The sequence below is a fragment of the Larimichthys crocea genome, chromosome VI (genome assembly GCF_000972845.2).
Source record: "Larimichthys crocea isolate SSNF chromosome VI, L_crocea_2.0, whole genome shotgun sequence".
Taxonomy (NCBI): domain Eukaryota; kingdom Metazoa; phylum Chordata; class Actinopteri; family Sciaenidae; genus Larimichthys; species Larimichthys crocea.
Genome location: NC_040016.1, coordinates 12286481 through 12312091, shown reverse-complemented (window position 1 = coordinate 12312091; position 25611 = coordinate 12286481). Strand labels below are relative to the sequence as shown.

The 25611-nt window shown below is 38.4% G+C and overlaps 2 protein-coding genes across 8 annotated transcripts; both read left to right on the top strand.

Moving 5' to 3' along the window:
* Positions 1-53: 53 nt before the first annotated feature.
* mst1 (macrophage stimulating 1) lies at positions 54-13128 on the top strand. The gene is made up of 18 exons (XM_019262938.2): positions 54-199; positions 662-806; positions 2099-2214; positions 2310-2424; positions 3182-3318; positions 3884-4004; positions 4169-4287; positions 6214-6388; positions 7361-7491; positions 8166-8268; positions 8703-8839; positions 8974-9006; positions 9116-9230; positions 9328-9405; positions 9690-9836; positions 9940-10046; positions 10337-10476; positions 11321-13128. Exons 1-18 carry the CDS (start codon positions 151-153, stop codon positions 11480-11482), a joined length of 2130 nt encoding a protein of 709 aa, XP_019118483.1. The 5' UTR covers positions 54-150; the 3' UTR covers positions 11483-13128.
* Positions 13129-13946: 818 nt separating this feature from the next.
* On the top strand, positions 13947-25579 carry si:ch211-161c3.6 (high mobility group protein HMGI-C). Of its 7 annotated transcripts, none has more exons than XM_019262907.2 (6): positions 13947-14543; positions 16782-16982; positions 17125-17208; positions 19367-19417; positions 19550-19588; positions 21262-25579. In XM_019262907.2, exons 2-6 carry the CDS (start codon positions 16878-16880, stop codon positions 21343-21345), a joined length of 363 nt encoding a protein of 120 aa, XP_019118452.1. In that variant the 5' UTR covers positions 13947-14543; positions 16782-16877; the 3' UTR covers positions 21346-25579. The 7 variants fall into 7 exon arrangements, with proteins under 7 accessions (XP_019118452.1, XP_019118453.1, XP_010729802.2 ...); XM_019262908.2 differs by having other exon boundaries at positions 13948-14543; positions 16813-16982; XM_010731500.3 differs by lacking the exon at positions 13947-14543 and adding an exon at positions 14570-14706 and having other exon boundaries at positions 16813-16982.
* The last annotated feature ends 32 nt before the right edge of the window (positions 25580-25611 follow it).

Below are 25611 nucleotides of genomic sequence, written 5' to 3'. Positions count from 1 at the left end.
ATTTCTAAACGTCATACTGGACTTTTTTTTTTTTTGGTTGGTTTTCACACTATCAGATGCATGTAACACCACAAACTCGCCAGAAGAAAGAAAGAGACCTCAGTGTGACTTTTCATCCAGCGTTATAAGACAACTATTTGACCACAAACCATGAAACTGCTGCTCCACTGTATTCTCCTGACAGTCGGACTGGCCATTGGTAAGAAAGTTTTTATAATCTTTATTGACTTTAACATGAATTGAATGAATGTAAGTTGTTATTAAGAGTCTTTTAGTTTCATTGTGTATTATTTTTTGCATCAGATTAAGAGTACAGACCTGTTTAGTAGATATAAATGTGTGGATTTATAAAGAATTGTGTAACCAGTTATTTTCAGTTTAATACTTTTGGGATTACTGCATGATTGTACAACAGTAATAGGCTAGTTGTAGTAGTGTACTGCATGATTGTACAACAGTAATAGTTGTAGTAGTGTGTACTTTTTCTGCCTTTTCTGGTCTCACAAACCAGCAGCAGTGTCTTGGTCCAAAGGTTATATGTGTGCAGGCTTAAGCCCAAATATCTGGTACCAGGGAGCACCTGCACTCCAGTTTGAACCTGGACTAAACAGATATTTAGACGGCCAGCGTGCATCCTTATTGTTTTGTTGCGTGTAAACAGCCTACCGCAGTCCACTGAATGACTTCCAGCGCTCTGAGGGCAGAGAGCTGGTTCCTACCGCCTGGAACTCAGCTCGAGTGTTGCTGTTACCGGGCCTGAACCTGGAGGAATGTGCCACGCGCTGCTCACAGTCTCTGGACTGCAGGTATCCAAGCTTTTAGTCCTTTAATACAGCAAGTTCTGAGCTTCATAGGCAAAACTATAATTAGAATAGAGTTGTTATTATTATTAGTTGTGACTTGTGACTTCATTTAGCTAAATAAAAGCATCATTTGGCTTAATTCAAGGTTACGTCTGGTGATATTCTATCTTATTATTTGTGTCAAGACCAGAAATGAGCAATGAACTGATCCATTATCAAGTATTGGCTGTGTGTAGCCACTAGTCATCTTCTTCCCCTGTGCCATAGAGCTTCATAATTGTCCAAAATCACTTAAAACACGTCAATGAGTCACGCTGTTTCTCAACAAAAGGATAAATGGAGCATCAGGATAAACAATTTTAATGACCAGAATGATAATACCAGTACCAACAATAATGTTTTTCCAGAAAACATAACTTTACACAACTTTTACATTTCAAAACAGTATATAATTATTCAAATTCAAAGACAAGCTTCTTGTAGACACAAAACACATACACATACTGAACATACAAACAAATAAATGATACAAGGGAGCGAAATGTGGAAGAGTCTAAATTATTTGATAAATAAACTTACTAAGCACAATAAGAAAACAAAATGAAAACAGATAAAACATACACAGTGACAATGGTTAAAGAGCATTTACCAGTAGATTGCAGAGGGACTGAATGATTGTATAATTTTTGCAAGTAGGCAGGTAAAGCATAACACCGCCCTGATGGCAACAGAAAAAAGTTCACTTCCAAAAACAGAAGAAGTCAAAATAGTTCATGTTTTACGGAGGATTTGTGGTTATGAAAAGAAATGAGATCCCTTTGTTTCACTAGAACAGATGTGAGCAAACTGTTCAGGCTGTTAGATCATGTAGATTATGACCTATGACCTAGATAGACAGATAGACTTTATTTATCCCAAGCTGGGAAATTACAGTTTCTGTCATGTGTATATGCTTCTTTCTTATCTTATTACGACTCTCAAAAACAGGACGTCAGACTGTAAATTGGGATGGATGTTTCTAAAAGACAGTTTTAATAATTTGAATAATAATTATTTTATCATTAGCCTTTCTGTCTTCCTCCAAATTAGCTCATCTTGGGCATGTATTTAAAACCTTTTATGATCATCTCACTATTTCTGTCTATCAAGATCAGAGCAACCGCTGTTATTATTGCAGACAGATGTGATGTCCGACAACCTCTCGGATCAATTTATTAACATTAACATTAACCTCATTGTAAGTTTGTAGCTGTGGATGTACAAAACTCTCACTTTAAAATATCCCTGAACACCAGAGCGTTCAACTACGAGACACGTCCGACTGTCGCCTGTAAACATCTGCCCTGGGTGGGTGATGGGAACAACGCAGAGGTGAAGAGAAACGTAAACTGTGACCTTTATGAGAAGAAAGGTAAGACTTGTATTCGATTTAACAGCGATCAATGTGACATGTCGGTACTGGAGTTGTTTGATTGGTTGTTTTTTTGTTTTGTTGCTGTTGTGAAGTCTATGTCAGAAAGTGCATCGTGAGTAAAGGAGAAGACTACAGAGGGAAAGTGTTCACCACTAGAAGTGGACTCACCTGCCAACAGTGGTGGTCCAAGTTTCCTCACGATCACAGGTGAAACACTCAGTCCTTCACAAAGTGTAATCAGGAAGTATTTGGACACTTTGCTCTCGACTCCAGCGCATTGCAGCATCCAATATTCATATTAAAGGCAGCACTAAGAGAGCACTAGCATCCATATTGGATTGGAAGAGTGAAGCTTTGATGTCCTCCATTTTTAGGACACATGCAATCATTTAGTGTCTGTTAATATTTGTGGGTTGTAGATTTCATGCTGTCATTGACTGGAAATATTTGCAACAATATGTTTATCATCTAAACAGTTGGTTGAAATGACAGCATGTGAGCTTTTTGGCCTCTTTTAGCACATTGTTTTGACTTTCTGGTTCCACAAACTCGAGTCACGTCTACCTTGTTTCCGAAAGCAGGTGGAAGATGTTTTAGCAAAAGAAAAGTTATCATAAATCATATATGTTAAGTGGCGACCAACTGGTGCCAACATAATTATCGACAACTTTATATGCTAGTAATTTGTGTTTTTAGCCTGTGGTGGAATTATTCTGGCTCCGAGTGACCGAACAAATCAGTTGATACAGCTTTAAGTGGACTGTGTCAAAAAAGGGCTCCAACTCCTACACCTTTGATCTGAAGTGGTTATTAACAACCTCACATTAAAGCTGAGAGTCCGCGCTTCATAGCTGATGTTATATTTCCGATCCAATGCCAGGAGTAGAGAGCTCATAAAACTGACCGCACTGTATAATAACTGAAACAGCCTGTCACTCATTGTAAAACTGTCTGTTTGTATCAGGTGGACTCCCACAGCTACTAATGGTCTGGAGTTGAACTACTGCAGAAACCCAGACGGGGATCGTATCGGTCCATGGTGCTACACAACCGACCCAGAGCGCCGCTATGAAAGCTGCAACATACCCCAGTGCAAAGACGGTATATGAAATGATGCCACCATGTTTGTTCTAGGAGGTTTCTTGGAATGAACAACATAATTTGGTACTAATTTCTAGAGAAAACAGAGACAGTATTCTGAGAAAGTACACATAATAATTACTCATTAACTTGAGTTTTTAGAGAAATAAAAAGTAAATGTGTAAATCATAGTTAGGGCACAGTTTACAAGCAGATATTAAGTTATAGAGAGATTTCGTTAAAATAATTCTTTCAATCTTAATTGCCAGAAAGAAACTGACATATATTCATTTAAACACTAGAAAATATTCGTTATTTTTGTTCCCTGTGTTGATTTGATGATGTTTTACACACACACAGAAAAATGTTTAGCCACCTGCTGTGCTCTCAATAAAAGATGGTTACTTTGGTGAAAGAAGGTTGTAATTATCAAGGGTACCAATTAAACTCAGTCTGCATTTTCCTTGCAATTAGAAAATTACATAGTCCAGCAACTTTCCTAAGAAATTAAAATCATCAGTTCATTTTGAGGAAATTATTTGCACATTATGGGATCTGTAAAATAAAATGTTTCGTTTGTTTGCAGAGGTTTGTATCACATGTAATGGAGAGGACTACAGAGGGCAGGTCGACCACACTGTGAGTGGCAGAGAGTGTCAAAGATGGGACCAGCAGTACCCTCATCAACACATCTACCAGCCTGAAAAGTACTTAAATATTCATCACTACATTACCTGCCATGTGATTAATTTGTCTAAATAATTGTAAACTGGTTGTAGTATGTGGATCCATGTCTGCAAGTTCTCCTGCAGTTTTTAAATTGTTCTTTGTTTTCTCATTTTGCACATAATAAGTTATTTGTATTTTTCAGGTATCCTGATAAGAGTTTAGATGATAACTACTGCCGTAACCCTGACGCCTCTCCTGTGCCCTGGTGTTACACCACGGACACTGAGGTGGAGCGAGAAAACTGCGACATCAGCAAATGCAGTAAGATGCTGCTTTTTTTTTTTTTTTAGTATCACGTTATTATTTAACGTCGGAGATATGACTTGATTAGACGATCAAAAGAAAGAGTTTTGGAAATGGAAAATAACATTTTCAGTTTTCGTGACAGTTGATAGACCAAACCATTAATTGAATAATTGAGAATAGATAATAAAAAAATAACTGTTACTGTAATGTGTTTTGGATCAGACCTCCTTGCTTGTTTTGTTTTCCTTATTAGTTTGCTCTGGCAGAAACAGAGGAGATGTGTGCTGAATTGAGCTGCTTTCTGTGGCATTAGGAAACAAGGTTCAATTAGGGAGTCTCATTAAATCTCTGTAATTAAATTTAGAGAAATCACCTTTTTTGCTGTTTTGTGGAGATTACTTCCCAAATTGTGAGACCTTCACAATTGCCCAGATGAGTCAGTTTGATTTAAAAGTAAATGCAGTTAAAGTAAGCAGATGTTTTTTAGTCATTCAAGCCCAGCATTGTCTCATATTGTCTCGGGTTAATTATTGTTTACTTATAATTTTTTTCCCTCTCGGTGTAGCTTGTTTTAATTTTCCTTTACTTTGTGCGAGGTTTTACTTTGGTGTAGCTTTCATTTGGAGTAGTGAGGCTACAGTTATTTTACAAATATAAATTTAAAAACAACAACTTTAATAGGTATGATAGAAGGTAAAAGTTATTTTATAAATTGTTTGAAACGTAATTTGTTTAATATAAAACTATATATGAATTAAAAATCTCTTAAAAAGATCTTTTAGCCTTTTTTTTCCCTCTGTTTCTAATTATTTTGAAGTTGGGATTACTATGTTAAATATTTAATAAATAACATGCCAACTCAAACACTGAACTTTTAGAACATAAATAAATAAATAAACCCAAACAAGGCATAAAGCCAAACAGGGCATCAGTGTTTTCTCCAGAATTTCGACACTAGTTATGCAACATGACACTGGCAACATGGGCATTTCCACTGAGGACAGAGATCGCTGCAGCAAAAACTCTATAAGATGGCACCATCTTGTGGTGCAGTGTTGATTAAAAAAACAGAAATGAAAACCAGCCTCAAACAAAAAATAAAATACAATATCACATTTAAATCTTACTTTGGTGTTTTTAGAAGAAGAAGAGTTCAACGTTCAACGTGTATTTATTGTGTTTTTGTCTGTGCCAGACAAACAAACAAAACACGATCAGAAGAAAATTGGGAAAATGTTCACCTTAAATCTGGAAATTCAGATCCTGGATTTTCAAAATGAGCTGAAGTGGAGTATGAAACGAAATCATTAATCTATACAAGGAAGTCGGGCACTTTACATCTGAGTAGTATTTGAGTAAATAAAATGTAAAACTCACGGTCTAATCTTGTCAGACTTAAAAAAAACAGAGGTAGATTTTTTTCTTGACTCTGAATTTATCCGTCATTATGAGTAGGAATAATTCTCACGTGGTGATGGGCTCCAGAAGAGAATTGTTTAATTAAATCCATTAAAGATGTGAAGGCTTTCAATGAATGTGACAAAATCCTAAATTGTAATTTAAGGTGAGTGCAGAAAAACTTTCCACCTTCAGCAGGCGAACTGGAAAACAAACAAACTGTGCACATACATCATTCTCCAAAACACAATTTTTCAGTTAATGTGGACTTTAAATAGTTTAAACACACTCAGTCATTCTGTATCAACACAATAAATATATTGGAAAAGAGGAAGAAAGAAGCAGCTCAGATAAAAAAACAAAACATTTTCTGACTTAATTTCACGAGAAATAACAGAACATAAATCACAAATTCCTCTTTATCCTTCAGTGCCCAGATGTTCTGCTCATATTATCATCATTAACCATATTAACTAGCCTCAAAGTCCAGAGGTGACCTGTAATGCTAATTTATTTCCTCCTCAACTTGCTCCTTCCCTCCAGCTGAGGTGCGGGTTGAGAAACGCCAGCGCTCCAGCTTCACGACCAACTGTTTCCGTGGCCGTGGGGAGGATTACCGGGGTAAAGTCAACGAGACGACATCAGGTATCCCCTGTCAGCGGTGGGACTCCCAGCAGCCTCATGAGCATCCCTTCTACCCAAACACATACGAATGCAAGTAAGTACATATATAATATATAATACGATGGAGGAGAGAGAAGAGTGTGTTTGAGTGTGGATTAAAATACCTCTAGCTATTATATTATTATTTTCTTCACTTATACCCTGTAACTTTGAAAGTGCTGTATTTGCTTCACACATGAATATTAATGAATGATTAAGTGATTTTTCTTGCGATCTTATTTCTCTGCTGACAGGTGACAGTAAATGATAGATGGTCAGCAGCTCCACATTAAAAATCGAGTGGCAATATGGATGTGAAATGAATATTAAACTTATTTGCGACGCGGTGATCATTCATCATGCCAAAACTTACAGGAACAAGAAGCTATCAGATTATAAAACGCTATAATAATCTTTATATTTCAAAATGAAAGTGCGTAGGCAGATACAGTAAGTAAGTCATTTTAGTGATGAGACACAGGATATTCTCATTATTATTATTATTACCCAGAAGTGAAATACCAGTAAATGTTTGTGGCTATGATACAATCAAGAATTAAATGTAATTTCTTTACTTTGATCTGTTTAAACAACAACAGGCTCGCAGTACAAAATAAGACGATATGTTACTTTGAGTTGGTCTTTGAATGTAATAAAAGAGTCTCTTTAAGTAGAAGACATTTTAAATCACTGCCGTGGTTAAACATTACTAACAGGGTTCAGGATCTTGCAGCAAGTCATGTGTATAAATGCCTAAATGGTCAGGTACCAGACTATTTATAGGTGTTTGAGTGTACTGGAGAGCAGCATGAGTATAACACAAGGCATAGTCAAAACTCAAACATATAGTAGGTTTGGATATTAAGTTTTAAAATGATTTATTTATAAAAGTATTTTAACTTTTAATGTCTTTATACTATTGTTCGATTTTAAGTGAAAGGTGGCAAAGGTGTGTTATGTGCAGGTTGTTTTAGAACAGAATGAAACTAAATGACTTGTACATGACTGTGCGCTACATTTCATCCAGAGGGTTGGAGGAGAACTACTGTCGTAACCCAGATGGGTCGGAGGCTCCCTGGTGCTTCACATCTGTGCTAGCGATGAGGACTGCTCTCTGCTTACAGATCAAACGCTGTGCAGACGACATAGAGGCTGAAGGTAAAACTTTGTGATTAAAATTCAAGCAGAATGATAAATTCAGTGCAGATTACTGTCGGCTGTAACGGATTAAAGATGGGCCCAATGGCTGTATGAATTTACATCAGGACATGCAGGGCTGGAATCATGATTATAGAAATATTGAAAGTTCCCCCCAAACTTGAGAAAACACTGACCAGACACCAATAAGTCTCTATTTTTAAATACTTTGTGTAATTTCCCATTAAAGCACATTCGTCCTCTTACAAATAAAAAGTTACATTTGTTAGCAATCACAGTTGGTCAATTCAATACACTAAGGGGTTTTGCTACAGTCTAAAATGGTCCAGTAGCCAGTAGTCCAGTAGCTTCAGATGACTTCTGACCTAATTTTAGCACATTTCTACTTGTGCAACCAATAGACTATGATTTGCATTTACCGTTATCATGTTATTGTTACTTGTGGTCATGTGGTGGCTGCTGCTCAGCAAAGGTTAGATTGCATCTTTTATCTCTGAAGGCATTTCTGAAGAATACGATTCTGGTGGGGAAATACTTTATCTATTTGTGTGAGTCATAAAAAGAAATGCCAGTGTATTTAAGTTTTGGTAGGTAAAACCCCCAATTTCCCAGAAAAACTCCCAGAATTTCAGTGTTGTATCCAATTTTTACAGACTGTCTCATCAATTTTTCAGATTGTTACCATGAAAATGGAAAAAACTACAGAGGGATGGTCCGTAAAACTCGTAAAGGGATCACCTGCCAGAAATGGAACGTTAACACACCCCACCGGACCAGGTATGATGATCATTTAAGTGTTGCAAACAGCTTGTTTTCTTTCTATTAAAACTGTGTCTAAAATCCATACTGTATATTCATTTTAAGCAGGTCCTGAGTGTGTTGTGTGACTAAATTAAGTAGCCAGTCAAAACGCAGACTAAAAACGACACTTTTCTCCCATGATGCAAAGCACAGAAATGGAGCAGCTGAAAAAATTAAAACTTATTGGGGGTGAAACAGCTACAGAAACAGTTTTTTTGGAAAAAACGTGCATAGTGTATGCAGTTAATGTGAAATTGGGTCACCGTTTGTTGAGTTGCTTCAGGCTGCTGCCAGCCGGGAGAAAGAACCTATTTACAAAAATAAAATGAAGAAGAAAATGTTCTGACCCCACTTATTTGTAACAATTACGAGATGCTTATAGCTTGAAAAAGATCTGTGTGATTTTCTAGGATAAACCCAAGGACGCATCCTGAGGCTAATCTGACAGAGAACTACTGTCGTAACCCAGATGGGGACCAGCATGGACCCTGGTGCTACACCACTGACCCCAAAACTGAGTTTGATTACTGTGCCATCAAACAGTGCGGTACAAAACTCTTCTTTCTTTAATTGTTTTAAGACTCTCGGGTTTAATTCACTGTGTGTGGTGACGATCAGCCAGAGCTTCTGTTTTCTGACATGCAATTTAACGATTCATCTGTTTCTTGTTATTTTAAACAGCTGGAGAGAAAGTGTCCATGACTGAACCAGTAGGTTAGTTTCTGAATGAATACAAAGCAACATTTAGAAGTTGACAACAAGCTTTCTTGTGTGTTTTCTTTTATAATAATACGTCTATTTTTATTTTTTTTTGCAAATACAGAGAAGGTGGAGTTTAGTGAGTGCGGAAAGAGAGAGGACCGCTTCCAGAGGTCGAGGCTACGTATCGTGAACGGGATTCCTGGCAACTCGCCATGGACAGTGAGCCTCAGAGACAGGTGAGTCGGAGAGCTGATGGTGTTTGAGCCAGCCATGAACAAGTCAAACACACTCTTCTGTGCAGTGTGTGACCTCTGACCTCTGCTTGCTGTGCAGGAAAGGAAACCATTTCTGTGGAGGATCCCTGGTTAACCCCAGATGGGTGATCAGCACCAAGCAGTGTTTCTCCTCCTGGTAAACTTTATTTATTTAAAGGTTTTTTAGAGGATTTATTTTAGTTTTTTCATAATCATAATCATGTATGCTGTAGTGCAAACTAAGGTCTCCACAGAAATAAAGCACATACATTCATGAAGAACATTCTCATCAGCCTCAGCTAGACTACAATAGACTTATTTATTATGGAAGAGCAATATTAAATTGCTTGAGTTCCCCTTCAAGACTCAAGGATATATCAAGATAACATAAAATATATAGTGTTGTGCTCAGCTTGTTTACTTGTCTCCATGCGTGCACAGCTACGTGGACCTGCCTGGGTACTCGGCCAGGATGGGAACATTATATCGTGATCCACAAGAAGGAGAGCCTGGCGTGCAAACCATCCCTCTCACCAAGATCGTGTGTGGACCGTCAGAGTCTCAGCTGGTCATGCTACAACTGGAAACGTGTGTACTATCAAATGCCCCCAGCATGTACACACACACACACACACACACACATACACACACACACACATAAACATAGCAATAATTTCTCTTCTTTCTCTAGCCCTGCCCAGTTTAATGAGCGTGTCTCTCAGATCTGCCTCCCTCCTGAGCGCTATATTGTAGCTGAGGGGACCTCCTGTGAGATCGCAGGATGGGGTGAGACAAGAGGCAAGTATAATCCTTTGGTAGTGATAAATTCACTACATTCTGCGCTTGATTCAGCGACAATATGCTTCTATTACAATAATTAATAATAGATGACTTCCTTAGAATGAGCATCTTGTTTCTGCCCTTGAAGTAATGTTGCATCTAAATTAGAGAGCTATTCAGACCGTAGGCAACAGATGGCGTTTCTATTTCCAGAAGCATTCAACATCTGTCCACCTTCCTCTACTGTTCTCCATCCCCCTTAACGCATTACCTGCTAACTCATTCCTCCTTCTTGATGTTTTCCAAAGGGACTGGAGATGAGACTGTCCTCAACGTGGCCCAAATACCAGTTCTTAGTAACAAGGAATGCAACAAATACTTCAGAGGTCGTGTCCGTGAGAATGAGATGTGCACAAACTCTTTCCAGGCCGGTGTAGGCGCCTGCGAGGTAGGTGACCGTGCGAAAATGTGCACAATTTAAAAGCTTTATTGTCCATTTTAGGTAAATATTTCTGCCCACAGCCATGAGGAGGATTACCTGCAGCAGAGTTTCTTCATTTACTTTTTTTTTTTTTTTTTTTTTTTTTTTGCATTTTGCTTTTATTAGATTAGGTTACAGTTGAGGTGCAGACAGGAAACAGAGAGGGAGAGAGGGGTTCAACAGAGGTCATCATCCAGAATCAAACCAGGCACATTGTAGTTAATAAAGTATATGTTTAACCCCCCTTTTTCTTTTTTACATTTACTGCAATGTGCAGTGGCATTTAAGGAACTGTACAATGTTTTGGGAAAGCTTTCACCAATATGACTCTAAATATGAAGCAAGTTCACCTATCCTGGCCTCACAGGCACAGCCCTCCCCATAAAACCACTATAATTTTTATATAAATCAAACATGGTATAACGTGTTAATTAGTGAGCTTTAGAGGTGCTGATAGGTGTGTTTTGAACATAGCCAGGCTCGCCGTTTTCCCCTGTTTCCAGCGTGCAAAGATGAGCGTGGTATCAATCTTTTTCATCTAACTCCGAGAAAGAAAGCGAATAAGCGCATTCCCCCTGCTGTGCTGTGAATTAACACTATAAATACTGAGGGTGAAGAAAGTCTTTTGATGATGGAAATCACTTTAAAGAGCATACAGCTATTTATATGTTCCTATAAATCAAACACCATTTGGATAATGGAGGTAGACTGGACAAGATGTGACTGCAAGATGTTTCCAACCTCAGCAGTGACAGTCAGTCATAACAGAGACAAATAATGACTCCAGAGTGTTGTTTCTGTGTGTCTACAGAGAGACTATGGCGGCCCTCTGGCGTGTCAGAACAGGGATTGCTGGGTGCTCGAGGGTGTGATCATCCCCATGAGGCGCTGCGGACACCCGGGGCAGCCCAACATCTTCATCCGGGTCTCTGTCTACGTGGACTGGATCAAGAAGGTCATGGAGATGGCTTAGAGGCACACAATGCCATCCAACAGGGACTGATCAAATCTGCTGTCATAAGCCCACAAGACCAGTTATTCACTTAACCATATACATATTTGTCTTCTCAGATGTATTAGTAATAGTACATAAAGATGTATATTCAGATTTTATTATACATGTTACATTACTATATCATAAAAAAGACTCATTCTTGGAGAAATTGCAAAGATAGCACAGTAATTTGTTAGTGTATCTTTCATTTTCATGTGCATTTGTATTTTGTGAATCTTTTCAGCCAGATAAACAAACTTTAAATGCATCAATAGGGTCATGAAATAATTGTTACAAGCAGCCAAAACCGAGCAGATAGAATGAGCAGAAAATGTTTTTATTCCCAAAACATGATCACAGACGCTGAAATGCAAAATAATGCAAAGAAGTCACGCAGAGAAAATTTATCATAACGTAATAAATGCACACTTTTTATTTAGGCCCCTTATTTAGCATTAATAAGCAGTATACAAACATTTAGTAAGTGGTTCATTACGCAATATAATATAGTTAGAGAGGTGTTGGAGTGTAAACTATTTATCAGCAATTCTAACTTCTTCTATAAAGACATATTTTATATTATTAAAACTGTGTCTTCCTATATTTTCATTTATTCAGCAGCCTCCGGTTATGACCACAGGAGGAGTTACAGTTGACAAATAATTAATAGACACTTGTATCTGCTTACAGCTACATTACAGTGCATTATAAACAAATTGTTAAATGTTGTGCTAAATATGAGGACTTTGTTTGACAATTTTCTGTTATTTATACATCAAAAATTAGGGGGAAAAAAAAGGATGTCGGGATAAAAACTAATTTTAGCCCCTCAGGTTCAGAGGAGAATAACTGGAGTTAAGTAACTTCTCATAACAGTGGAGGTGTGGGGGGGGTTTACGGCACACATTTTAAGTTTCCTGCATCCCCCGGGAATGCACCCTTTACCACAAAACTGTACGCCTCCCCTCCTCTCTCCCTGGCATTGAATGGAGCTCCGAAATACCTTCTTTGCCCCCAGCCTCTAAAGAAATCCCTCCTCTGCCTGTCTTTTGATGCCTGCCCCCACCTCTAAAGACATGCCTTTGTGCCTTATGCAGAACTGTATGCGCTGCACATTCTTTCTAGTTCTATAGGAGGATTTTTGTAACCCGGTCCTGATGAGCCCACGGAATTCAGCTTAAATAAACCTCAAGATCAGAGTCCAACCGAATCTCAGACACACCAGCCTGCAGAAGGCCACTGAACTCTCTCTCACACATACATACAATTTCTCTCTCATGCAAACCCCCCCACCCCTCTCTGTCTTATTCTATCTCTGTGTTTCTGTCTCTTGGAAATTTTCACACCAACATTTCTTCTTTTGTCTGACATTTTCTAATTTTTTTTTAGAAATATAAAATAACAGTTCTGAAGTGTTGAACATGTTCCTTCCAGCTAATAAGGGCCAATTATCCTCTTGCTGTATGCAGCGTTTGACAGTTATGATTCTCATTCTGTTCACTTTCATTTAGTAATATTTATACTGGATGACAAATCAAATTCATATATGACTACCCAGTTCTCAGCAACTGATGCTTCGGAGAAATCTGACTAAAACTTTTTAATAAATGCTGCCACAAACATCTGCAAACAGTTTCATTGTTATTTTGTTTTATGGATATTTGTGTGAGATAAACATTGTGTCTCTGAATTCAACATTTTGATGAGATCTAATATCCAGCTCTCGCAGGATATCTAATCTGTTATGAAACTGACATTATAAACCGTTCAAATCCAGTCCCTCCGTTTCATCTTGTGTAACTTAAAGCTTTATATGTTGGTCTCATGCCAGCACGCTCACCTGACATGACTCCATGAGCGGTCCAGCATTAGCCGTCCCTGGAATGTGTATTCACTGTGGTTCAAATATTTCCATCTGTATTTATCAGTTTGTGCAAATTTACCAAAGTTACCTCTTGAAAGAACATATTTAAGGTATAATTCGGCCAGACTGAACCAGCATGTAAAGCATAAAGCTACACAGAGCCATGGAACATGTTTTATTAATATATGAAAAATTATATATACACACATGCACAATAGAATAATAGAATAATTAATATATAAACGACTGTCTTTTTTATGTTCTGCAAAAGGAAATGAAAATGGTTATTTGTCCTTTTGCTCACATATATATCTGTGCTTTTACTGCTCACTTCTACTGCAGGTTTCCATGATAAAAAAATAAAAAAAAGAGCCAAACTGGAGTCGATCTTACAGAAAAAAAACAAAAAACAAAAAACAAATGCACATCAGATGGCTGCCCTGCAGACTTTTTTTTTTTTCTGTTCAGGAACCCCCCATTTGATACTTCTGTCCTTTGTTATGAGTGACAGAATCTCTCACAATGTAGGTGGGGATCTAACAGCAGGGAGAGAGTGAAACCTCTGCTCGAAACAGTCTAGACAGTCTGATCTCACCATCATTTCTACTGAAGCAAAATGAAATACTTCTATTTCTTCTTTTTCTTCTTCTTTTTCTGTGGGGAACTTCCCAGCCCCCCCAGACCCCACTTTGGGAACCCCGGAACCAGACTCTGCCCTCCTGTCTGATGCCCGTCTCTCCCTCTCCTCTCCCTCTCTCTCTCAAGTGGGTGGTCCGGTGAGATTTTCGGGGCGGGGTCCTCTTTCAACCCTCCTACCCTCGTTCTTTCTTGAAACATGCTTTAATAGAGAAAGTATGTAATGCATACTGCTTCAGCTACAACCCCCCAATTATACTGCAACTGGGGTATTCGTGACTGGACGTCTGGAGGGATCACACACATTTCCGATTAGAGGAGGAGGAGGGAGAGAGAGAGAGAGAGAGAGAGCGAGACAGAGAGAGGGGGAGAGAGAGAGTGAGAGAGAGAGAGAGAGAGGGGGGAGGGAGGGAGAGAGAGAGTTTACTCTTTCATTCCAACCAATGAGACGGTCGATACACTAACATTTTCATAGTTGTGCAGGAGCACAAAGTGAGCTGACTGTGTGAACTTCCAGGTAAAACTGCAAACCGACTCAAGGTAAGTTCAACTCTCTCTCTCTCTCACACACACACACACACACACACACACACTCCCTCTCTCTCTCTCTCTCTCTCTCTCTGCGCTCTCACTGTTGCATTTGGCGCTGCCTGCATGAACAGGATTACTCAGGCTGAACATGGAGCCTATAGCCTGAATGCATGTATGTATGTTGAGCTGCTGTTTTTTTTCTTTCTTTCTTTCTTTCTTCCTTTCTTTTTTTTTTCTTTGAAAGCAGAGCATTTGCACCTGTGTTGTTCCTCTTCGCCTTTGTCCTCACTTGGTAAAGTTTTTTTTTTTTTTTTTTTTTTTTTTTTTTTGGCAGACACTCGGTTCTCCACTTCGGTGGACCTGTTATCACTGCAACAAAAAAAAAAAAAAAAAAAAAAAAAAAAAAAAAAAAATTAAGATCGATTGCGCAAGTGATGGACGCAGGGGGATGTTGTGTAGTGAGTGCCCGACTTTACGCGTTAAAATACTGCTGGCCTCGATTATTTTTGGCGTTTTTTTGTTTGTTTTTTTCTTCTTCTTCTTCTTCTTCTTCCTCTTCTTTTCTTTTTTACATGTGCCACTTCTTACTCGATCAAAGTCAGGAAGGTTTAAAAACTCACGGCTTTTGGCTGCAGGAGCGTTTTTTTTTTTCTTTTTACGCACCTTCTTTAAAGGCTGTAAAAGAATGTGTTTTTATGGTCGCAATTGCCGCCCATATGCAAAAAGTACATTCAGTCCCGTACTTGACTGCCAAACACAGACGAGTTTAAGCGGACGGGTCTGCTTGCTTGCTTGCAGGAGTTGCAGGACGTTTTGTTGTGTTGCTCCCGAAATGAGTTTATAAAGCGACGAAACGACGTCGTGCGTCTCGTTTGGCTTTTAAATCGTTTCAACGAGGACGTCGATTTCTCAGATTACTCTTGACTTCCTGCTTCGGTGCGGCCGTTTTGATAGGCTGTGTTGGCAATTAGTGTTTGGCACATTCCTTACAGGGCTAGACGGTATGGAAAACTGCCACCTTGGGACATTAACAACAGCCAATTTAAAGTCGACATTTATTGTTCACTGCCTGGATAATAAAAAATAAGAAAAAGTAAAGTAATCGAGTAAATAATCAGTAGTTACATTACAAAAGGATTTGTTGTTTATTACATAAGGGTGCTATTAATGTTACCTATTGTCAGAGTTGTAGAAAATTAATCTTCTATTGAATATTTTGGTAAATGATTCATTGTTGCTGTCAGTTTTCTGTTACTATTCCCGAGTCTCTGATTCTCTAATGTTAAGACGTGTTGCCTTTCTTTGTCTTATGTGACAGTGAACTGATTGTTTTGGTTTGAGACGGATTGTCTGTTGTCACCTGAGGCTCCAGGGAAGCTTGTTTTTCCACTATTTCCTCACATTTTCTCGACTTTACGATAAGTCACTTCCTAAATTATCATCAGATCAAGGCATGTTCTTGATAAACGAGTTATTTGCTTGTCCATAAAATGTCTGAAATTTGTGAGAAATGTTGATCATAGTTCTTTAAAGGCCAAGATGGTTTCATGAGATGTTTTTGGTGGCAGAAAACAAAGAAATATATAAAGTTTCTTCTCAAAACTGAGAAGCCTGGACCAGAGATTGTTGTACTTTTTTTTTGCTTTTGGGGATTTATCTGCTTTTTATGCAGATACATTTTCAATCAATTAACCGACTAAACATAGCTGCTCTGGGCTGCAAACTTTTAATAGTTTGTAAGTAAGTAGTAATGCTCCGTTACACTCCATTCAGATTTTTCCTGTAGTAGTTTTTTTTGTGTGTGTGTGCTTTTAAATTATACTCTCAGCTGCACAAGTTTCATGGTAAAAGTTGTAGCAGTGTTGGACACACCTACAACAGGCACAACCCCATTGAGAAATACCTCACAGAGGGCAGATGGAAAGGCAGCATATAGTACAGTAGATACAGATTTTGGATGGTAGATTGAGTTGTGAATATCTGTGCTACTTTTAGTCGCTGGACACCACTCTCATGTTTCCCTGGGTTTGCCAGACCCCTGTCTGTGTTCCGATGAACCTGGTGCCAAGGCTTATGTATAAGCAGTTCCCACGCTTGCTTTTGGAAAAGAGTTCTGTGTGATTCTGAATTATCCTTTTAATGATACATTGACCACCAAGAAGTGGTATAATATAGTTGATTATCCTAAATTCTTCAAAGATGGTTGCATTCAAAAGTAGTTTTAATTTTCTTTGCTCACATCTCCAGCTCCTGATACTCAGGTCTTCTCCTCTTTAAGCCCTCGAGGCCGCTCCTTCAGGCTTTGATGCCCACACTCTTAGACGCAGGTGGACAGACACAGGCATGAGTAACAGTGGGACCAAAGAGCCGTCTCCCCAGCCGAGCACCGCCCAGTCTCCTCCTGAGCCTCAGCGCAGGGGCAGGGGTCGGCCACGGAAACAGCAGCAGGTAGGACTTCAGTCTTTAAAAATCAAAGTCATTCTGGACATACTGGAAAAATTCAAAGCTACTTGATTATGTGTCTGGAAAACATGCAAACAAATGTTTTTCACTGTTAAGTTTCGGCTCCACCTTTGATTGCTCTCTACAGGAGCCTGTTGGACCACCAACTCCAAAGCGGCCAAGAGGACGACCGAAAGGCAGCAAGAACAAAGGCCCGAAAACTGCACTGAAGGTTGAAACTAATCAGAGTGTCCAAAATATTAAATATTTATTTAAACTTTAATTAGATAATTGTAACAGCACCTTGTTTCCCCACGATAGCACAACAATCTACTTTTGGGACACTCATTTATACTTACATTTTCAACGTACAGTGTGTTGGATTTAGTGGCAGCTAGCGGTGAGGCTGCATATTGCAAACAACTGAATGTTGCCCTTCCTTCCACGCATGGAGGAAAAGCTAGAGTGGCTACAAAGCTCAAGGAATAAGGCCAGTGTTTGTCCCTTCTGGGCTACTATAAAAACATGGAGGACTCTGCCTAAGATAACCCACTCTCTGTAGATATAAAAGATTCATTCTAAAGTAACAAAAATGCAAAGATGCTTAATTTTAGGTGATTGTACATAAAAACATTGTTTTCTTAAATTACAAGAAATATTGGATCTCTATCACTCCAGGAAACCAGTAACAAAGAAAATATTTGTCGTACAGTTGATGGTAGCACTGTCTACAAGTCCTATAAAATACTGTATATGATATCAGCATTAGATGCATCTGAGAGTCTTCCATGTGCTACACCCTGTAATGCAAAGATTTCTATATTTTTGTACACTACTCTATGACAATCAGCAGCCACCATGAAGGCAACTGTCAGGTGGAAACATTTCATGTCTAATGCTGCAGCCTGTGGGTCAGGATTCAAATATGGTCAGTGCAGAAGCAGCTATATTTACATATTTCTATTGTATGCTTTATACTAGAATTTTTTCATCTTATGAAATATGATATATAACAAAATGACCAAAATGATCTAACATCCAGTCAGTTATAGAAACTTTTCTAAATTCACCAATATCCCAAAAGTTAAAATTCTACAAACTATTATGTACCATAATACAGCCTTTCAGTATATATTTCTGTTTGTATTGTTATTCAAAAATGTATTTGTAGACATAACAATAAAGATTGTTATGTAGAGCTGTAGTGTTGCTGATTCCTGTGTTAAAGTTAAACTTTGAGTATTTTTGGATGCCTGTTTATCAGGAAGTAAAGTCATTGTACAGCCCCCACCGGCAGCTTTCCATTCAATTCAGGAGATTTGCAGGAACTGCCTGTGCATATGTAGCATGTAATAGATGTATGACATAAATTCTCTTGTCGATTGTGTTGTTTTGTTAGTGGAAACACAGAAGAAACATGTAATTGGAGACTTATATGTACTGGTGAAGCAAATATATAAAAGCAAAATATGCCATAAATATGTGTACATAAAGCAACGTCATGGTATTTTTTAAGATCCGTCAAGCAAGTGCAAGAAGACAAACCAGCCAGCTTATATTTGTCACTAATCCAAGAACATGAAGGCCAGATCAGCATCTGTATTTTGGTCATTTATGCCACAAAGCTCTTACCGATGACTAAAAGTCAGCCAGGTGGCCTCTTGGTGGGTGACTTTCTCCTATTCTCCATCTTTGTCTTAAATCTATTCACCTCTCCCAGTACGTCTAGTGAGTGCCGAGCCCAGTTACATTGCCAGCTCTCTCGGCTCTGGTTCTGTTACAACACCAGCTCCACTATACACCAACTCTCCTTAGTGCCATGCGTTATGTACTTCTTGTAGGTGATCGGACCTGGAGCACATAGTGCAGGAACAGGTGTAGGGGGCGCAGAGTGGGAATGACAGTGAAGTTCTATTCACCTCATTAAATGTCAGTGTAGCATCATTTAAATCCTTTTACTTTGTGATTGTTCCTCATTTATGTTCTGATGAACACACTGGATTTTATTGATGAACATACAGCAGACATTATACATGTTGACATTTCATGGGAGGATCTGACAGAGAAGAAAGACTTTCTATCCCTGTATATTATTAGAGCATAGTTTTGTTAGACTTATTGATAATGCCAACCATGTGCATGTAAAGTCAAATGAAAGTATTCCAAATAGCTTTTCAGATATTATTGCATCGGTTTATAAAGAAAAATCACTATAGGTCCTTAGAGAAATGTTCCTCTGCCCTGCAGTAAAAAATGACTGCTGCCAAAGTCTGCAAAAACTGCAAAACTAAAATGAAAACACATAAGGCCTCAATTTTAGTTTGTGATCAGCATGACAAGATTGCAAAAGTCTGAAACCTCCCTTTAACCATTCATCTGTTCTTTCTCAGAAAGTAGAGCCTGTTGGGGAGCGACGACCACGTGGAAGACCGAGGAAATGGGTATGGAGCAGTTTTTGAACAGTTATAGACACCATGGAATAATTTGGAAATGTATGTCCAGCATCTCCAAGGTGTCTGCTGCAGTTGCACAGTCTTTGTGTTGAAGCAACTCACTTTCCTCTCTTTCCACAGCCCCAGAAAGTAGTTCAAGAAGTAACCCAACAGCAGCAGGTGAGGCAAATGAAATCTTTAAAAGCTAGTAGGGAGGTCCAGTTTTGTTTTGATGTAGTGCTTTTAGCCGCAGTCTCACTCAACTGAAAACCTTTTGTGATTTAATTTAAATTGATCTTTGGTTAAAGACCTTGGTTAAAGGTTATTCTGCAGCAGTGCAGCTGTACAAAGTGTAAAAGAGTGTAAATCAATGAAAATAAATAATTTGTTTATAAAAGTAATCTAACAAACTGAACAGTGGGTTTTTTGGAAAGTCTTTAAATAATTGCAAACTTAAATCCTGTTGCATTTGTGTTTGTGTGCTCTTGAATTAAATACTCTTGCACTGCAAATTTGCCAAACTATGTGTCACCTTTAAGTTGTTTTTTTTATCAGTTAGTATAGCATCAAACTGAAGCTGTGTTCATGACCATGGAGGAATGAAACTTCTGTGTCAGTTAAACAGAACTTTCATTTTGTGTCACACCTTTACCTTTTGACTAATATCAGTTATGTTCGTAAAAGCAGTGCTGATTTGCAGAGATGATCTCATTTAACTATTCATGAGCTAGTCATAAGCTTATATTATTATTATTATAGAGGTCTTGTGCAGTATCAAACCTAAACTTCTTGAGTCGGTTATAGTGGTGTTGCAGCCAACAAAGCGTTACCATCATGACTCCAAAACCTACTAATCTAAACTCTTCCAGCTTCTGCGCTCTGGCAAACGCGTCCATAATCACAAATCCAACACAGAGAGACTTCTTTCCTCAGGCCAACAGGATGGTGTACGCTGTCCTCTGACCTCTTTATATCCTCAACCTTGTCCAGCACATTGACTCCAGCAAACTGTTTTCACTGCACTGCCCTGCACATTGCATATTTGCACATTTTCCTTTTTTGCATATACTTTATATATTTTAGCACACCACCAAAGGCATTGCATTTCACTACACATGTACTTGTGCATGTGGAAAATAGGCCATGGGTTAGGCCAGGTTACTGTTAAAATTTCCGTTGCTTTAGCACGTTTGATTTAAATAGCAAAACAACCAATGCACATGTTCCTTGTGCTTTACGTAAATTGACTTCATGAGGATATGACGAGTTCCTGGAAATGCACAGATGGTAGTGCTGAATTCCCCAGATACACCTCCAGACATCCTTTTGTGGCATCCAGTTTTGGTGAATATAAGACCAGTTTTTTTCTGAGAAACTTTGGTTCTTTTAGCCGTCTTGTTCATTTTTCAAATGACAACATTGCACAAGAGATGTCACCAAAGCGGGCAGGTCTATTGATGCCCCTCGTCTGCCTTATCGCATCCTCTGCACGAAGCAGTTTGTCAAAGATGCTTCAAGAACTGAAACCGTTGAGACAGACTCCTTTCTCAGACGCACGCACACAAAGGGGAAGAATGAGTCAATGTAGAGAGGGGAAACCTGATCTAACTGTTCTCTTCCTCTGTCTTCTTGGTTTCCTGACATAACCGTCGTCTTCCTCACATTTCTAGGTCTGACAGCTGGACCTACTTCCCCGCACGCTATCACTCAATGAAATTCTAATACTCATTCTTGTATTCTCGTGCTCTCTCTAGTATTGATTCATTATCGTGAGAGCAATGAGTCACTAGACCGAAAAGAGATCAGACAATAACAGACAAAATGACAGTGGTTTTGATCCCTTGTTTTCTTAGGCCCCTTCAGAAGAGGCTGAGGAGGGTCCCTCGCAGCTTGAGCCCTCTACATCTCAGGTTCCAGAGCAGGAGGAAGGGGAGTAGATAGGCTACCTCTCTACCTACCTCAAGGTTTGGCCTCAGACAAACAGGGGTTGAGCCTGACTCCTATCTGTGATGGGGATTCAGGAACACACACACACTCACACACAAAATCATTGCAGACAGTGGTTTCTTCTCGCGATCTGATACTGTACCCTGGTTTTGTTGGTTCACTATAAGAGTTTGGTGAACAAGCTCTGTTTTAGCATCAATGAATTTAATCTTCGGATATGGCTTTTTTTTTTTTTTTTTTGGGAAACACACTTACATTTTCTGTCAAGAGTAAGATGAGACGATTGATACCACTCTAATGTCTGTATAATACATATTACATTACTGCCAGCAGATAATTAGCTTAGCTTAGCACAAAGACTGAAAACAGGGGGAAACTGCTAGCCTGGCTCTGTCTAAAAATGACAAAAACTGCCTACCCGTCCCTCTAAAGCTCCCTTACTAACATTTGTTTATGTTGTACACAAACCAAAGTGTAAAAAATACTTCTTTTTTTTTTACAGTGGTCATGTGTCTTTGAGTTTTAGAGGTGCTGGTAGGCTTACTGTCTCCAGTGTTCATGCTAAGTTAACCTTTGTGTGTTGTATAAGTCTTCTCATCTAATTCCAAGCAAGAAAGCCAAAAAGCGTATTTCCCAAAATGTCCAACTTTTTAACCTTAAAGGATTCCTGCTTTCCTGAACCTCTCAGTGTGTGTGTGCATGTGTGTAAGAGAGTGTTGCGTGCGTGTGTGTGCGTGCGTGCGTGTGTGTGTGTGTGCAGTGCTTGTGTGGAGAGGGGGGTCAGGGTTGTGGGCTAAAATGAGAGGGGGGTTTCAAGAAAAAAAAGGAACCAAACTAAACCGTTTTTACTGAAACATGTTTCTAATTCAAGTGTCATGAATCCTCGTATGAAATGGGAGCAAGAAGGTGACATTTTTTAAAAAACAATGTTACATATTACAAACATGGTGCTCTGAAGTCATTATAATGAAAGTAGACGTGAAGGGTTTTATTCCAAAATGAAATATCCAAATCGGGAGGGGAGAAATGTGTGCTCAGAATAAAGAATGCATAGGATTACGTAGCTCAGATGTCAATGTAAGTACGAGAACATTATTCAGGTTAATACAAACCTCAGTGAATATCTTCTTTTCCTTCAAACCAGCAGCTGTTTTAAGAAAAAAAAAAGTTAAATGGATGTCTCATTTTGGATAAAAATCCTTCATTTATACTTTAGTCAACGACAGTGTTGACATGTCATTTTACCACACTCAGGATTTTACTGTTACAGTGCTTTTACACCATAATGAAACCTCAGGTACAAATCTATTCAGGAACATGTTGTCAGTCTACTCAGTAATAATTATTGTGCTGTGTTTGTTGTGCATTTCTGATCTGTATTTGACATTACCAGTATGCCTTGACACAAAGACCTCATTTAAACCTCAGTTGCCCTCAGTTTCTTAATCTCTCATTCTACCTCAGTAACACAAAAGACAGACATACTTCAACAAAGTTTTTCTCCACTCCCGCAGCTGCAGCGACATATATACTTACTGTACACACACACACGCGAACACACACACACACACGGACACACACACACGCGCACACAGACACACACAGGTTCACGTGCAGATATACAACGCAGACAGGCAAAGGGTTTTTAGGCCTTACCGACACACAGAAACAAACAGTATACAAAATCAAAACATCAGTGTCATTTCTTTAAAAAACTGTATTTGTTAAAAGCTGATGTGAGACTTGGGAAATTAAATGCAGCCAATAGTTTACAATAACTTGATGAAATACTTGCTTTTTAGGGTGTAGTTCCTCATGAAATACTTTTTTTTTTTTTTTTTGGGTCGCTTACTCTTTTCTCATTTTTACTACATCATGTATTTTCTAAATCTTACACTGTAAATTGTATGTGTGACACTCTTAATTCATGTCATTTGACAGGAAGGGCAGCAAATATATACTGCACAGTGCTGAAATACATGACAGAAATGGAAAACAACAACAATCACCACTAGGGCTGGGTATAGTTTTAAAAGAAATATGAAGCCAATACCGATAGAGTACGTCATTCAATACCTCTTGTCGAAGAAGTCATTGGCCTCGTGAACACGGTGCAGCTGTCCACCCCGAAGTTTTCTCCATGCCCGATGAGGTGTTTTATCATGTTACTCATATTCCCAATTTTTTCTGAAATAATCCTTCCATATTTAATGCATTTATTTTTGTCAGACACCACAGGCATGCAGTATAGACATACCTTTGGACATTTGGTGGCATCTTGACACTCTGAACTGTCAACTCTGTCAAATATACCACGCTTTATTTCAGCACCACAGTAGCTGGGTTAGTAGGCCAATCACACACCACATTAAATCAAAGTTTGCAGTGATTGGCTGTGAGCAAAACCATTCAAATAGTATTTTTTTCTAGAGCTGGGTACAAAAAAGATCAAATGCAGATATTTGACTGGAGAAGTTATCTCAATCAATACCAAGTACAGATACCCAGCCCTAATCACCATAGTTGCCTTACATGAAAGTTGCTGGATAAATTTTGGGTAATTAATTAAATCTAAACTGCATCATTACCAGTTTTTGAGAGAAAAGATTACCCAATTTGTTTTTGACCTTCCTATTTGGCTATTAAAAGCGAGAGTGTAACTTTTGGTGATCACTGACCACTGTGGCCTCACAATGTAACAATAATACATGCAAAAATAAGTGTAACAGAAGCACAAGTAGAAATTAGTTAAGTCAGCAAATGAACTACATTGTTTATGACATCTATCTGAAGTTAGCTGTTATACGTAACTGTTCAGTCCTGATCAAGTGAAGCTGTAGCAGGAAAACTTTTGATTGTATTGAGTTGAGTCATTTATCGCTTATTATAATTCAACTTTTCATTTGTGGCTCGTGTTGCAAAAGTTTTGGACTCATTTCACCCAAATTACAAAAATAACCTACATTATTCTCTCACCTACCTCTAGTGGTATCCAGCCATGCAAATAGTTTTGGTTTTATTTGGCCAGGTTTAAAGATATCTGTTCCTTCTTCTGGCACATCGGTACAATAGGAATGATTGGAATTTTGTTTGTGGTCGCACTATTGTGCTTATAGTGTTGAAAAGAGAAACAAAACTATCTGCATTATAAAATACCAATAGAGTTTAAGTGTAAAAATTCTTTTTAGATTTTAAATTGTAGGGTTAACTCATTAAAATAGTAGTACATTTTATCTTTAATGAACGAGTAATAAGTCAGCATAACCTACTAATATCTATAGAATAATATTGGTATTCTGGTGGACTTCGGATCTCTTTGTCCTTTTGTCTATCTGTCAAAGGTAAAGAGGTTTCAGGTCTCCAGTTTGGTTTTACAAAAATGTTTTTGAGACCTTGTGGCCAGGATTTCTGCACTTAAACTGACAGCCTGTTGCAAATACTTCCTGAGATTCTGCCCCTGTGTCATCATGTGTGGTAGACATTTATCGAACATGAACTACATGTCACTTACTAGTTGTTTATTACATGACTTGAATATCACCCATCATTTACTGTATATATCAAGTGTTTCTTCCACTTAAAACTTGCTTATTTTATCACTGATGATATGTTGTATCCCAGTAATTTTATGTATTTCAGCATTGTTGACTAAGTTGCTGCCAGAGGTGCTTAATTCATTTACAGACAGTTATGTTATGTTTTCTTGTTCAACTGCATTGACTTTACGTTTTTTGCCCTCTGGACTACCTCTGAAAACTAACAAGCCTGGGACATCTCTGAGGAAGTTTTTGGTTACTCGTACATAACCTTTTTCCATCAGACCTGCAGGCGATGTGGATGATGAAATCTTGAAATAACTGTCAAACTAGTACTGTTGTAGTCCACTCATCTCATCTCACACTCTCATTCATGTCACCATAATGAATGGAAGTCAGCCTGAAGGGTTCCTGTTAATTTAACTACAGCTGAGTCAATGTTTGTTATTTTACACGAGCTGTGTCTGGATATTTACTCTCTATATGGGGACAATGTTGTTCTGTGATCTTACTGATAGTTATATAGTTACATACAGTACTTGATCCATTTTCAGCTATTGAAAAGTTGAAGTGTAACTTGAGAAATCATCTTTTATGCCTTACTTTTAACACCATTTTGTAGTTATGTTATTGATGTGTCCTCATCCACTTCATTAATACAACTCACAAACCTGTGATATATATTTTGTTATGATTCTTTACCATGTGATTTGTGTTATT